A 16,763-nucleotide genomic window follows, 5' to 3' on the forward strand; every position below is an offset into this window, starting at 1 on the left:
CATTCCCCTAATCTTGGGTAAAGGTTACCAGCTCAGCTTCCCCAGGTAACCTTAACTTACTAGAAGAGGTCTGGTTACTGACTGGGGTAACAAGTCATTCTAAACCCTACCCTACTTCACCCTAGAATTGTCCTGGTTTCAGTTTTATCCAGGCATTTAAATAGACTTCCAGTGGCCATATTTTCCAAGCCGAAAACCAGCACACTTTGTATGCTTTGGGGAACATTGGAACAGAATGTTTAAATGAGACCACCACCCTGAACCTCTTGACTGCAATGAGAGTTGTACAATTGGTGCCCTAACTTGTAAGGCATCTGAGGGAGGTCCCTTAAGCTTCCATTAATTAAACGAATGGTCAGATGATCATTAAAATTTATAGAATATTTATAGAGAAATGCAGTTTATCATCTTCATAAATATATAGGGACTAGAATAAACCAACCAATGTGATGCTATGTAAGCACTTAGGGAACTTGTTTTTAATAAATTCCAAAAATGGCTTGCAATTCCTTTCATATAGGCGCTTTTAAAATAGCTAAAAATTTGTTCTCTTAAGAAATTCGAACACATTCCTCCTATCACTAGCAATCTTTTTTATTAAATTCCATGCATTTGCTTAGCAAATCCTCTATTCAAAAATAGTTTAAAAAAATTTATACTTTAGGACAGCCCATTTCCAAATGCCCTCAGCTTCTATTTGGTGGTACCTAGATGAATGAGGTGGTACTGTGTTTCCTGTATGTATAAATGAGATCCTCAGATTTCTGTGTATTTCTCCTTCTTCCATGTATGTCTACAATTCTCCTCTCCTATGCCACCGTCTCTTAACCACTTCTCTTCCACACCCAGAATTCTTTGACATTCTTGGGCCTTGGGTAATGGATGTGAATCTGCATCTGCCTTTTACCTGCTACAAGACGGACCTTTTATTGGCAGGAGCCATCCCTAAAGGTAGACATTTTGGATACCCAGGGTTCAGATGGATCCCAATGACTCTCTGTTGACACTGTTATGTGTGTAGCCAAGAATCATTACAGATGGATGGCACTTCCTGGGTCTTAGAAGAAGTTCTTATGAATCCCTGAGGCTGGTTTGGGATCAAGGAGGAGGGTGAGTATGGTATGCTCTTCGTTGGTTTGCATGTCTCTATGCTGGTGCTGCCTCCTGGAAGTATGAAGAAACTGACAGTTTTCTTTCCTGGTAGTGACTAAATTTGCTCCTTGAACTTAACTCAGGTCTTCTTCCCAAGAGCAAACCCTCACTTTCTCTCAAGTGGCTGCTTCAAACAAGGGACCTTTTTGCCTTAAGAACTGAACCAGTCCAGTGACTACCAAAACCATTGATTTTACCAGATGGTGTTAAAGAATAAATTCTACCACCAGAAAAAAAATTGTAATCCAGAAAGGAAACTTTTAAAAAAAAAATTAATCCATTCTAGTCATTGATTTTGAAGTTGACTGTGTGGCCTTAACATGATTTCTATGATTAGGACATGATTATTTGCCTTTGGTGTTATCCTGATAACTTGAATGTGTTTCTTCTTGACAAATAAAGACCAAATGTCCAACACCAGAACTACAGAAAGAGCAGAAGGACTGAAAAGCCTGAAGGTAAGAATGCTATTGGTACAATTGCCAAGAAGAAAGACACCGCTGCAGGGACAGAGTGAAATGGTTTATGTCTATGCCCTTTCTGCCCCTCTAAGATCAAATCATTTGATTCCCTTTCATTTGGAGAGAAGATTATAGAACTACACTCTCTGAAAGGTAGGACAGCCATGGAAAAGAAACACGAAAAATTTGAAATGATTAAAACACGTTCAAGGAGGGTGGGAATTGAGGTTGGTGGAACAGGGTGGGGGCAGATTTCTTTTATGGAGAACAATTAAAATCCATTCTCTTTTGACTTTCTAGAGAGCGGTACAGCATTTGGCCCTTGGCACATGAGGCAAATCCCCATTGGTCAGAGGTGGCAAAAGTGTGGTCCAAGTGCTAGATTTACCTTAATTTCAACTTAATTTCACCTGGCCTTAAAACAATATTTCTCAAAATACAGACCTAGGACAATAGCATACATTACATTTTTTTAAAAAAGAGATATAGATAGAATGATAGGGAGAGATTGACTCCGCCAGTGTGTCCTATATAGCATCGCTACTGGAAATTCAGAGAAGTGGATGGTAGGATGCAAGCTGGAAAAGGGTAGTATGTGCCCTGGCATGTCAACTGGAATTCAGCTTTCAGATCTGATGTATAGACCCCATTTGTTGTGATCTATTGGAGTGTAAGCTAAAACTGATGTTTTTCTATGGGTTATGGTAAAGGTGGGGGGGGAGTACTGGGGAGAAAAGAGGATGCTGGCACCCATCAGGTTAAACTCTCAATGAATATTTTGCCTAGAATCAGGGGCATGAACTAGAAGTCTTCAGAAACATGTGTCATGTGAGTTTCTGGTAAAGATCAATTTCTGTCTATCAGACTATGCCTTTCTTTCTCAGGGCCATTGGGCTGAACTAAAGAAAATGTCCTTGTATGTAATAACACCTAACCAAATGTCATAGCTTGAATTTTTAATTGAAGTACAATTGATTTACAATGTTATGTTAGTTTCAGGGATGGTTTGAACTTTTAACGGATCTTAAAAACAGTCTTCAAGTGAATCCTATCAATACCATACTTTGGAAATTATCTGTAGCCACATTTTAAACAAAACTGACTTCTCCACAAGCTTAGCATCTTCCCTGAGCCCCTTCTCCCTGTCAGGGACAAACTGAGTAAGAAGTCTTCCCAGACAAATTGGGTTACGTGAGATAGTCCACAACCGATAATGGCTTAGGATTCCTGTTCTAGAGGGAGAAGTTGGACAAAGGCCCAGTTTGGCAGAAATCCATCAGTGAAATTCACAACTTGTGGAATCACGGGGTCTATCACTTTGAATTTGAGAGGTTATCATTTGAAGTGCCCTGGCTTTATCCATATATCTCCAAGTGAGTATGGGGGCTGCTCCCCTGGCACAGATGCTTCTCAATAGGTTTCAGTCACTATCATGGGTGGGCCCTTAGTAAAATGACTCACAGATTTCAACTCCTAAGGTTATATACAAGCATTACTGAATTTGCTCTTTGCACTTAAATTATGATCTCATTAGCAAGGAGTTAAATAGGTTTGAGCTTCATTTGTGAACTACATTATATAAATACTGTCTCAGAGGGAGCATCTAGCAGCCAGGCACTGCATAACTCTGCAAATCATTGTGGCTGCCCCCATGGAATGAGGGCCACTTGGGTGGCCAGAGTCCAGTAATGTCAGTAGTCATAATGTGCATGCTCCCAGGTTGTGGAGGAAGCTCAGGCTGAAGGATAAAAATAACTTAAATCCTCATTCTCCTAGAATCCTGTGAACAAACCTTTTTGAAAAAAAAAAATGGGTAGAGATTCTAAGGGGCTCCAGATACTAGTGTAGTTGAGGGCATATTTTGAACTGCCCAGCCTCCAACAGGTACTCTACATGGAGAGGTAAATCCTTTCGCTACACATATTCCAAGGTGACCTATGGAAAAGAGTACAAAGGGCTGTAACGTAAATCCTTTCATCCAGCAAAGAATCTTCTCTTGCTTGGTCATCAATTGGCTTCAGCTTAATAAATGAAGTCCTGCCTGAGCAGAGTTGTCTGTGACTGCCTTCCTGTACATGCCTGTGACTTCCTGAATAATGCTGAGAGTTCTCCAGAAAAGAATAGGGAAGCAAGGGAGCAACTGGGAAAGGTGACTTGTCACCATGAAAACCTGAAATATCTTCAGTAGGAAAGCAAGTGGAAGAGAGGATGGCTGGCCTCCCTCCACTGGGCTGAAGATAATTTTTAGAGGTTGTTCCCTCAAAAAATCACTAGGTACCAAGAAGCAAATGTAGTCACTTAAAGTGAGGTTTGGATGAAGCATAGGGTGAAAGGAGGGCTTCCCACTTTTGTCTGTGATAAATTTCTGTTTTCATCATTCAGATATGGTTTTGTTAGAGCGGGTTTCTAATTAACTATGTAAATGCACCAACCTTGCTCATGTATTTCTTTTACCTCTCTGTGATCTTGTGTTTCTCTCCATGACCTATGTTTTTACACGTATATCTATCCCTCCTAAGGGCACCATTGAAGATATTCTCGCATTATTAATTAAACAGGCACTTGCTCTTTAGGTGCCCCTGCTCAGAAAGGAGAAATGAAGCCATTGAGAGCAGGTCTCTTAGATAAATCATACTACACCTTGGATTCCTATATTTTTCAGGCCCAGAACCATATCCATAGTATAAATTCTTATCTCAACACGTCTAGGATCACCAGATGGAAGAATCAACTTGGCCATTTATTCATAAGGCCATTTTTCCTTCTTTTCCACCCTCACATCACTCTCTCCACATTTCTTTCTTCATAAGAAAGAATCCAATATGGCTCCAAGCTACCTATTTTAGGTATTTCCTGAAATCAAAATTGAGAAGTAAATTGGACAGTCCTTTTAAAATATATCAAAAATTTTAGTTACTTTGTTTCTTTTAAATAAGCAGTTTCTAATTTCACAGGGGAAAAAAAATGGGCTTCTTATCCTCAGACTGTCTCCATATGTAACACTGGCCATCACTACAATAACACTGAACTTTGCAATGGCTGGTTCATAGCTCCCAGAAACAAGCTGGGAACCCAGACAACCGCCACCTGGGGCTGGATGCCTTGGCTTAATAAGCGCAGGGCTTTGTTGCCATGTTGTTGCCAGGTGTGGATGGCAGAGATAAGCAGAAATTTGTGTCAACTAGTTATGTTTTCTTCAAAAATAGAACTCATTTTCAAAGCATTATGAGTTGCATTACCACTCCATATTAAAAAAAAATAGATGCTACTTCATGACTCTTTCCCACACTCAGGAATCATCATGGTGCTACAGGTCAGAGCTGCCTTCACATCCTGCTGACTATCCAGTTCTCATTTGCTCTCACTCTGTCCATCTGATCAACAAACCATATACATTTTTATGATGCAAGTGCAATTTACACCCTTTACATGGGAGAAGTTTATACCTTCCCCCTCCACCCTGAACAGCTTTTAAGCAAAACGGAACAAAGAGTTGGAGTTTGTAAATCATTACTCTGCTGCTTCTCCCATTTCTCAAGAAGCTCTCTATTTTAACAAGGAAAGTTGCCCAAACTTAAAGGTGCCAAGTTCTCATGATGGAATTTCAGGTACCAGTGAGGAAAATATTTGTTGACAAGGGGTTGTTCCCAGAGCCCCCGAAATCATATCACAAGCCTCTCCTGTTCTCTCTCTAAGCTTCGCCGACCCTGCTTTTTGTCTTCAGAGGGCCCTGTTCAGCGAAACATTCACAGCAAGCCCTTCAGAGGGGAGACTGCCTGACTAATTTCCATGATAGGGATCTGACCTATTTTGTTTAATTCTCTCTGTTCTCTGTTGAAGTGAGTACAATAAATATTTCTGACTTCTAATTCTCTTAGGTACCAGTTAAGGGCCCGCAGTAATTGCTCTGAAACATTCCCCTGGAGACATACTGCTGCACCACAGCTGGAAGGCCCCAGCTGCTAGATATGCCCTTGCTAGGCTGATAGTTATTTGGAGCATGGGGGTCCCTAAAGAGACCATGTTCATTATGAACATCCAAGCCCTAAGAACAAGAACAATGAGGGCTGCTACCCTTTTGTGTGTTCCATTGGAAGATGTACAGTGCAGAGTTGGATGTCTATTAATTTACCTTCTAGCCTGCCCCATATTTTTCCATGCAGGCTTGCACAGATTACTTAATCTATCTGTGCCTCCATATCTTTACTTATAGAGACCACAATTCCACCTTCTAAGAGTGATTATTAAACTTGATCAATAATAATAATAATAATTTTAACTGTTATGTGTGAGCCACTTGGCTGAAAAACAAAATGCTAAAAGAGAATTTTCTACTCAAGTATTTATTAACAGAACTCTCCTAAGTGGAGATACAAATATATAAGCCACGGTCCCTGCCCTTACACAATCCAGAGGGAGACACAAGACGTGGGCACAAATAAGAAGGCAACATAGATGAAGGAAGGGAGAGAAAATATTGGAGGAGCAAAAATGACAGCATGAGGAAAATGACATTAAAAATGACCGAATGCCCATCTAATTCCACTTCCTTTAAAATACCAAATTGTGTGTGTGTGTGTGTGTGTGTGTGTGTGTGTGTGTATTGGGAGGAGGGTGTCAGTACATTTCATTAACTTGAATTGAGTTTGACAAAACATCCAGTAAGGTACAGTAAGAGAAAATTATGTAGATAAAAGCAGTTTTTCTCTGTCATCTTGGGAATTTATTCTACCCTGCAGCAACATACAATTCTAGGAGCTTTGGCCTTTAAAGTACTTTCTTTTCTTGGCAGCTATCCTAACCTTGTTAAGTGGTATTATCTGTGATTTCTGATTACAGCTTTTATGCTCTTTGGCTGTGCCACTGCTTAAAATGTTTGTTTTTCTCCTTCATTTTTATTTAGAAGTTCCCAAATGCACATTGGTTCCCTGCCAGATTTCATAGGCCCTGTGATTTTTTTTTCAAATCAAAGACTAAATGTCTAAGGAAATATCATTTGTCAGATTTCTCTCAAGTCCTGGGGCATCAGATGAGGTCTGGATGCTCTAAGGCAGGGTTTCTCAGCCTTGGCGCTGTTGACATTGGGGGCTTTGTTATGGGAACTGTCCTTGGCACATCAGTGTTTAAAAGCATCCCTGGCCTCTACCCACTAGATGCCTATAGCATCACACGCACACCCTGCCTTTATGACAACGAAAAATGACTCCAGACATTGCCCAATGTCACCTGGAGGACAAAATGACCCCCCATTGAGAACCATTGCTCAAAGGTAACCTCCACTATAACTGTGGAGGCCTTGGAAGTGGAGAGCTTACCAACCATTCTGTGGGAGCCACTCAACAGCCTAAGTCAGGGAGAGGCCATTTGTCAGAAGGAGGGTGCTAAATTGCTGACAAACCTGGCCTGGGCTTTGGCAAGAGTAGAGGGTGACAGCCTAGAATTGGCCCCAGCAGGGGGAAAAGTCTTCCCTCCTCTAAAACCAGTACTTCTCACACTTTTTTTTTTTTTGTCCCAGGGTCCCTTCACACACTTAAAATTTATGGGGAACCCCAAAAGATTTTGTTCTCATGTATCATGTCTATTAATATGCACCATATCAGAAATTAAAACTGAAGAATTTTTAAGTAGTGTATTCGTTAACTCATTTTTTAAAAAACAAACCCAATGTATGTTCTCATATACAACATACTTTTGTGAAAAATAACTATTTTTAAAAAATTAGCGAGGAATGGTATTGTCCAATCTTTGCAAATATCTTTAATATCTGTCTTAATGTTAGAGAAGAGGATTCTCATTTCTGCTCCTTCATTCAGTGTGTTGGGATACCACATGTCATGTAGCCTCCAGGAACCCCCACTGTGAATCATGAGAGAATAAGAGTGAGAAGGGCAAAGAATGCCTTGGTATCATCACAAAAATAGTTTTGACCTTGCAGACCCTGTGATGAAAAGGTTTCAGGGATCCCCTAGGGGTCCTCAGACCAGACTTTGAGGACTACTGCCCTAAACTAACACGTCACACTTCTATCATCCTAGCTCACCTAAGGGTTGATAATTTTTTTTTTCAAGCCAAGATCTCCATGGAGAGATTTCTGTTTGGCCCTTAGTGTGACTGCCTTCAGTCAGACTTCTCTGTTTCTCAGATCTGGTCAGAGCAGCTATACCGAAGAAATGGAAATAAATAATTTGAAGAATATGGTAGCTCGAGGGAGGTCAGGGCCCAGTAAGGGCTTAGAGAGTGGCATGAAGACACTGCCGTAAGAAGAGAGGATGAAAAAAATGCTTTGTACTCTTCCCTGTGGTCCTGATGGTATCAGTGACCCATATGCTACTAAGAAGCATCTCCCCTGCAATTTGAGGCAACTGTCACAGTCCTGAACCTGGGTGCCAATGCCTAGCTTAAGGCACAGCACTGGGGGACAGGTGGTGGTGGTGGTAAAGCAAAAACTCATAGAGGGATAGGAGAGAGCAAGAGGCCAGACCGGTGCAGGGAGGGGAAGAAGAGAAGGGAGTTCCAATACTGATCTCAGGACCATAGACGGCCTGCCTATCCTTTAAAAGTCTAAGACTTAACTTTCCCTGCCAGTAACATCCTAACGAGGATCCAATTTTTATTCGAGTATCTCTGTTGCTCTGCATTCCAAGCAACTCTGGCTAGCATTTAAGAAGCCTACACTTCTGAACATTGACTGAAGGAACTTGTTTCAACTATAAAAGAACCTCAATTTCCTAGTGAGATACAAAATGCAGATATTCGGGCTGCCAAGCCTTGCACTAACCAAGAAAATGTCACCTCCCTGACATTAAAGGTTTATAGTTTTTCAAATCCCAAGTGCTCTGAAATTGCCTATTATTTTTAAATGATGACACCTTTCTCAGAATATCTCAAGATGAGATGGTCCTTCTGCTGAAAATAGGCTTTGGGGACATGGTCGGATAGAGGCCAGATCTCTATAACTATAGAAAGTCTTGTCCATGACTCCATATGTTGGTGGGTCCAAGTTACCCAAAATAAGCTAAGAAATTCTCTGGAATGTTCCTAGTTCCATAAATGTATCTGTTTTCCTCCTTGTAAATTGGTGACATTCAGAGAAACATGCACCAGTATCGGCAATATTGTTCATGCGGCTCTGAACACACAGTAATGCATTGCCTCATAATAGAAATATGCCACCCTCTCTATATAATGCATTTTCAATTTAAAGTTATTAGAGATACTTCATTTAAGATTCATTAGCTCTAGAAGGAAGACAGAGCAAAGGTTATTATTTCCTCATTTTTACTGCTGAGGAAATTCCTAAAAGAGAAAACCATTATCCTTGGACTAGTAGGGTTTCCTGCATTTGCCCAATGGCTCTGAATGCAGTCCTTATACTTTAAGAGGTGGAGGATGGCGGAGCATTGGTCTGGCCTCCTGGGACTATGTTGGCCTCTCAGTTGAGGAAGTCTCATCTTACTAGAATGGCTTATCTAAACTTCCTCTACAGCGCTACCCTCTGCGGCAGACTCAGATTGACATTTTAGTTCATGCCACATGAATAATCCTTTTCAACAGTCTGGTTCACTTTCTGGTGATCCGTGTTGCCCACAGACATATGACCATAACAGAGAGACAGCTGATCAATAACTCAAAAACAGTCTATAGACCAGTTCGCTCACTGTTGAAAGTACTCTTAGCCCAAAACTCACAGGTCCACGTTATACCATTAATACTGAGACCGGTATGTGCCTAAGAATTCAGTTTGTGGAGTGAAGACACGTACATAGTACAGTTCTTCTGGAGATCATGTTCAGCGGGGCAACAGATTTGTGTAATAAAGGACAGCTAATCAGAAGTCATGTTATTCACATAGAACATACTTTATATTCTGTTCAGCTTCATCCTTGTGCATCCACATGTGGAAATGCTTCCCCTTCTGGCCCCGTTCCCTCCCCCACTCCTCCATAAAACTTGCTTTCTGTCTGGAAGTACAACAAGACACCCAGTTAGATCAAACCTGACACCCTTCAGTCACAAAGCGACTGCAAGCTGCCGCCGACAATTGTCACTTGAGGGGAGACCCTCCTCACCACACACAGCCTAGCTGAGGAGTGCCTTTTTTCTATCCTCATTATTTAACAGTGTGTGCCGATTACTCAAAGCGATATGGGCAGGCCCTGGTAAATATAGCGTTGCTGTAGTGTTAATTTTTATAAGGTAATGCTCAGGTTGCCTGCAGTGTCTAAAATTACTCTGTGGCCAGGGCCCCCTGCTTTATCGCTTTCTATAGTTTTAAAGTAGTTTGAAGCTTGAATAACATAAAATAACATAATATAATGTTATTTATGTTATTTCCCACGTGAAGAACGCCTGTAAACCTTGCAGTATTGAAACTCAGTGAACAAGGCATCTTAGACAAGCTGAAAAACAAATGGTGGTACGATAAGGGGGAATGTGGAGCCAAGGACTCCGGGAGTAAGGTCAGTCGCTGAAGGTCTTTTTGTACTGATTAGCAATCACATTTTGAACCACTGTTTATTTTCTACCCTAAAACGGCTTTCCTTCCCAACACACACTCCCTGGCACAGTGGGACCCCTTTATAACAGCAGCGCTTAAAGGACTAAGGCAAACCCCAGCCTCCGAGGCCTGCCGGGTAACACCAATCATCAACTCCGCAGAGCTACCATTACATTTAGGGAACTCAATCTGGCCCAGCACGTTCCCAAAGCCATGCGACCATGAGCTGTGTTATAAGGGGGTTTTACTGTATTTCACATTGCGAAAGTTCAAAGCAAAAATAGAACCACCACCACCCCCCAAAACGATGCAGTTGTGACAGTACTTTTTCTGAACCTCTTACACTGTCAGAGACTCTGTAGCTGTAAATGCCTTTGGTTATTAATACAATATGTCCATCCCACCTGAAAACAGTCAAAGAAATAAATAACAAAGATTGGTCTCTGTAAGCGGAATGATTAGCCTCCTCTCAGCTGCTGTCGTATTGAGTTCAGCATCTATTTGGATCTCGAATCTCATTAAGTCTGTCACACTTCTCTCTTCCAAAGGTGTCATTTGAATTTCTGTACGTAATACTTTTAAAATTCAGTCGCATGCTCCTTAAGGGTATACATTGTCAGGATAACATCACATTGATAAGCATGAAACACTCTTCCCCGCCTCCTTCCTGCCCCCCGTTGCTCCCCTAAGAAAGTTCTTTTTTTAGTTTCAATTTTTGCCTTTCCTTTTTTTGAACTAATATTGTGGTATCAGTTAATTCATTTCATGAAATGCCACTCATTTTCCTTGTGCAGCGAACCATTTTGCTGCTGGTTTTCTACCTCCCACAACAGGGATTTCTGCGAAACTTAAATACATGGAAGTTGAAACTGTTGTTACCGTTTACATGGGTTATGGAAAGGACATTTTTTTCCCCATCAAAAACCACATATACATATAAAAATCTAACAGAAGAGCTTGAGTTACCAGAAACTGGTCCATTTCCTAATGGACTGTGGAACCTCCTTGCTGATAGCTTCGCCAGCCTTCCTAAGGAGGTGATTCACTGTTTCATGAGCAACAGAAATTCTTACCACTTGTCTAGCTGACATTCATCCTAAAAGAGTAACTATTTACAAGGTTGTTTTGGACGTGAAGCATGGCCATACCCCGCTTCCCGATGATGCAGTTCAATTCCAATTGGCCTTTGTATTAAGGTAAAAATTAAATACAGGACTGGCTCCTATGAAAATAGAATCAGAACATGGCCATACCATCTTTACATTTAATTCTTTAAGTTATAGCAGGTCCTGCTGGGCCTCAGAGTGCTGGGTGTCAGCCATGGCCATCATCTGTTCACTGTGCTATCATTTGAACAAGATATTCAGTTCACTGGCTTAACAGTTTGGATATTTCATTCAATTGTATTCAGCAGCAAAATGGTTACATTCCCTCTAAAAAGACTACAAAATGCTATTTTATTTTATTTTTTCAAAGAAAGGCTCCTGGCCCTTGGTGTGTCCTACCTCAAGGTAGGGCTCAAGGCACCAACTTTTTTCCTTCCATTGTTCAACAGTTCATACAGGCAGACAGCATAGTCAGATTTGCACTGTTTGACCTGAAAGTCACTGACCGTCTTCCTCGATTTTCCCCCCATTTTAAATAGAAAGTGGATAAGTGTAGGGTTTTTTTTTTCCCCGTAATTATTCTCTACATTCCCTGGAGTAAAAGCTAAAAATGAGCTGGATTTTTTTTTTTTTTTAATCATCAGCCTCCTAGAAAAGCTTTCTGATTTGTATGGAGCCAATGCAGGACCCAGTGCGTCCTCCCGATAGTTTCCTTAAACTCTCAGGAAGAGGGGACAGAGCCAATTCTTTGTGCTGTGCCCTTGTTCCTGCAGCACAAAGACTTGCCGCCCTGAGGATGAGAACTTAGCAACCAGTCCCCAAAGGGAGCAATTTCTCAGCCACTGGGTGAAAGGGAAGAGTGAATCCTTTTTTAACAAACCCTTGAGAAGTAACTCCCCAGATAGGAATATCAGGAACCTCTAACATTCTCACCTAGTATCTTAAAGACTAGTTGTTGACAAGTTTGTCACAGGGAGAACAAGGGAGAAAGGGGTGTTGCGGGGCAGAGAGGGGCAAGAGTGCTTCAAGTTCCCAAATGCCAAGAGTGTTACATTTACAGAGATATGTCACAGCTCAACTCTGGCAAATGGTGTTTATCAAAGCCGGCAGAGGAACAAATTGTGCTTGTGTTTACACTTTTGCTTCCATGGCCAAGGGCTGTTGTATTTAGTTATTGACACCATTTCGAGGTACCAAAGGATTTAAGGAGTCTAAAATAAAAGAACATTTAGGTGAGGATCACAACTGTCAACAGAAGCACAATCTACCATCTTGCTAGCCATTGTCAAACATCAGCCAGTTACCAGAGTTGAGTCATAACACTTACATCAATGTTTAGTTATTTTTTACAACTTAGGACTACCTTATATTGTTGTAATGTATTATAATGTCCTATTGTCTTTGTTTTCCCCAAGAACTAATCGCATTGTTCATTTTTCTTAGGACAAGACCAGCGCTCTGAGCCTGAGCAATGTGGCAGGCGTTTTCTATATACTTGTCGGAGGTCTGGGGCTGGCCATGATGGTGGCTTTGATAGAGTTCTGTTACAAATCACGGGCAGAGTCCAAACGCATGAAACTCACAAAGAACACCCAAAACTTTAAGCCTGCTCCTGCCACCAACACTCAAAATTACGCTACATACAGAGAAGGCTACAACGTGTATGGAACAGAGAGTGTTAAGATCTAGGGGTACGGTTAAGGTCTAGTAAACTAATCAGCTTATGTTACTGTATGTTAATCTCTTTTTCTCTTTGTTTTCCAGTTTGGTTTATTGTTTCAATTGTCTATTCTTTGCAACCATTTGAAAACATTGTGTTTTCTTGTCAAACAATGATGCTTTTCTAATAGCATAGCTGTAATGAAATTATGGTCTGTGACCCAAGAGAAAAAAAAAATTTCTCTAGAGCAGCACTGTTCAATGGGAAAACTTGCAAGCCATGCATATAAACCATACATGTAATTTTAAGTGCTCTTGTAGCCACATTTTCAAAAGTAACACAAGTGAAATTAATTTAATGATATATTGTATTTAACCCAGAATATGCAAAATATTATCATTTTAACATGTCATCAATATAAAAATAAATGAGAAAATTTTACTTTTATTCTTCATACCAAGTCTTAGATATCAGGGTTGTGTTTTATACTTATGTCCCATCTCAACCCATACCAGCCACATATCAAGTGTTCAATAGTCACACGTGACTGTTGACTACCATGTTGGACAGGACAGCTCTAGAGAAAGCAGCTCTCTGGAATTTTTATTAAAAAGAGGAATGGAAGTGGGGTGAATGTAGTGTTTCCATAGGGGAGTGGTCGTTCTCTTAAGTGTAAGCCTGAGACAATATCTTTAATCCTCGAGTTCCTTTGTTGTCCCTTTCTTGGAACTGATGTTCAGGTAAGTGTCTCCCAAAGGACAGTCTAAGTTCCCTGCTGCTGACTGTCCCCGAATCCATACTTAAATAGACATGACTAATGCCATGTTGACTCTGGCTACTATAGCCAAAACTCACCAATAATTTAGACACGTTCAAAGGCAAGCTTAAATTAGGACAATGTCTCCATTCTGGAAGTGTTTAAGAGAATATAGTTTTGTTACTTTCAAGTGCATCTCTCATCACTAACACACCTATCTGAAGTGGAATAGAACAATTAGCAACTTTGTGGCCCTTATTTTAGATGGGAGACTTTTGACCTCATGAGTCAAAGTCAATGTGCTTGAATTTCTACACATGTAATTGTTTTTTGACCTACTTACATTTCATGGTGTGGATCTAAATTCATCCAATTTTTAAATAATATTTAATCCAAATAAATCATTCGTCCTTACCATGGAAGGCATTATTTTGTTTGATGAAATTGCTAGTTGTTCTTTCCTGCTGCAGACTTCAGCTTTTTGCCACAACATACTCAGTACACTGACTAACCCACTAACAAAGCGTTCCCACTGCGTTGCTGAATGTACGATACATGGATTCATCTGTAATTAGCATTGTTTGCATGCATTTAATGTTCCAGTGTGCTTAAAATATTTTACTCCTGAGTAGGTTGTATAGGCCCATTACAATTTGGGGCATGTTATTTGCTTTCTCATAGGATAGTACATGGGTGATTTCAGCCTAGCGTAATTATCCCAAATCCTGAGATACTAGCATCCAAAGAAATAATTACACCTTAAATCTGCATATCAGTTTTCCAATCGCTTTCATATCTACTGCCTCATTTGAGGTAATGGGTCAGAAAATATTTTCTCTTTCAGGTAACTAAGCTCCAGCCTCATCAAATGACTCACTCAAGGCAACACAACTAGGTAGTGACAGTTTAGGGACTAGAGGCCAGCTCTTCTTCATCCCATTTTTTTTCTTTCTTTCTTTTTTTTTTTTTTTTTTTTTTTTTGTCTTTTTGCCTTTTCTAGGGCCACTCCTGCGGCATATGGAGGTTCCTAGGCTAGGGGTCTAATCGGACCCCTATAGCCTATACCAGAGCCACAGCAATGCGGGATCTGAGCCGCGTCTGCGACCTACACCACAGCTCACGGCAACACCAGATCCTTAACCCACTGAGCGAGGCCAGGGATCGAACCCGCAACCTCATGGTTCCTAGTCGGATTTGTTAACCACTGTGCCACGATGGGAACTCCAACCAGGAATCCTAACCGCTAGACCATGTGGGAGATAGCCCGTTTTCTTTACTAACCCTGCCACCTCTAATCACACATGGCCTGGTGGTCTCCAGAAACCTTGAGGCCCCAATGTGATCCCGTTAAATGGAGAGCAGAAACCATGTCTCACATGTTTACGAATATGTCTTGAAGGACTTCACCAAGCCTCCATTTGCCCTACTTCTTATGCACTTGACATGAGGGTATATATTGAATCACTCCTACATTCCCCAAAAGGAATCTTTCTAAAACACAAGGGCAGAAGGGCTTAGGGTCACACAGCCTCCAGACCCTCTTTATTATCAGCCATTCCATGTGAGGATCTATGTCCCTGCTCCTCACCTCCTATAGCCTCAGTCTCTTACTAAAATCCCAGAGCTGTGATTCTCAGATGGCACTGTGCATGTGAATCACCTGGGGGGCTGACAAAAACACAGCCCCTACCTCAGCCTGGGGTTCTACATTTCTCACAAGCTCACAGGGCATGTTGATGTTGCTGGCCCAGGGAATAAGATTCTGTAGAAAATTACCTCAGAGCATGTAACTTGAGGAAAGGAAAGGATAGAAGCAGGGAGGGAGTGGGAGGAGGAGAGTGACAAAAAGAAAGAGACAAAGGAGAAGTGGGAGGGGAGAGAGAACAAGAGAGAAAGAGGAAAAAAAAGAAAAAACTGGGGTCAGCAAACATTGGGCAGGATGTTACAGTCCTGAAGTGGAGGCCCAGAACAGTAAACATGGGGGAAGAACCTCAGAAATGAACTTGCCACAACTTCGGACACCCTGGCTTTCCTGTAGTCATTTTGGTTGATCCATTTCATGAGGCAAAAATTCAGTCTAATTGAGGCAAAAATCACATTTGAATAGACATTGATGCCAACGTGGTTCCAGCCCAGTTAGCTAGCACCTTGGCAGTCATCCCTAGGTTGAGAAGAAAACCTGGGGAAAGCCTCTGCAAACAAATCTGTCCTCCAAGTCTGTGTGAAGTCCCCAGACAGGAAGGAAGAGCCTCAGAAGATGCCAGGAAAAAACCTGACATGTGTCAGTCAGACATAAAAGCAGGCAGAGCGGGAAAAATTGACTTCTCTGCCCTCCTCAGCCAGTTTGGTGACGTATCGTTAGAGGAATCTTGGCTACGTGAAGGATGAGCTCTTCATCCATTCATATTTTATTTCCCAAGAAGTTCTGGATATCTCCTAGTGACTTCTAATTTGTTACCCAGTTATTAGGCTTCCAGTTCCCTGAGTTGGCCTAGATCTGTCAGGGTCTATTCAGGGGCACAGCGATGGAGAGGCACCCTGAGATTTTACTTTTATTGCTAATTATCAGAGCCAGCCTTGGGAGTTTCTGGTACCAGTAATTCTTCAGGAAGAATGACCCAAGGGCAAATCAGCCGCAAAACTATGATCCAAGTGAAATCTGATTAATAAAAAAAACCATCCTTTAAAGAGAAATCAGTCATTGCTAATTTGCTAGGGGTGACAGTGGAGTTGGGCCCCTTGTGGGAGTGCACCTCAGGTCCAGCACCCACTTGGGAGCAGATAACCTCTTAACCACCCCCTGCCTGTCTGTTTACTGATAAACCACCACAAGTGTGGTCCCAGCACGCCTGGGCAGAGGACCCACTATCAAGAGTTCCAGCTTCACTACACCCTAGGGTTGACTGGGCTAATTGTTCTAAGAAATTCTTTCCGATTTCTTCATTGCTATTCACAATTACTTCTGGCTTCTTTGGTTTCTTTGGCATTTTAGAAATCTTTCTCATTTTCAAGACCTCAAAATGCATGAAATTAAGGAAAAAGCTTCCTTCTTCCCTCTAAAACAGTTCTGGTTAGCCTTCCTAGAAAATATTACCTTTGTTTAGGCCACCCATTTCAAAGGAATCAATTT

At 41.3% G+C, this 16,763-nt stretch overlaps 1 protein-coding gene across 6 annotated transcripts in view; it reads left to right on the top strand.

Moving 5' to 3' along the window:
- The window catches only part of GRIA3 (glutamate ionotropic receptor AMPA type subunit 3), a 281,921-nt gene that overhangs the window by 261,495 nt on the left and 3,663 nt on the right, over positions 1-16,763 (top strand). For 4 of the 6 annotated variants that reach the window (XR_002340866.1, XM_021080767.1, XM_021080768.1 and 1 more), the window contains 2 exons: positions 9,958-10,072; positions 12,660-12,907. Coding sequence is in view for 4 of the 6 variants with exons in the window: in XM_021080767.1 (XP_020936426.1) it covers positions 9,958-10,072; positions 12,660-12,905 (361 nt within the window). In the remaining 2 variants the exon portion in view is untranslated. The remainder of the gene's footprint in view (positions 1-9,957; positions 10,073-12,659; positions 12,908-16,763) is intronic. The other 2 variants (XR_002340867.1, XM_003135356.5) reach the window with 1 other exon arrangement.

The sequence above is a fragment of the Sus scrofa genome, chromosome X (assembly GCF_000003025.6).
Source record: "Sus scrofa isolate TJ Tabasco breed Duroc chromosome X, Sscrofa11.1, whole genome shotgun sequence".
NCBI classification, from domain to species: Eukaryota; Metazoa; Chordata; class Mammalia; order Artiodactyla; family Suidae; genus Sus; species Sus scrofa.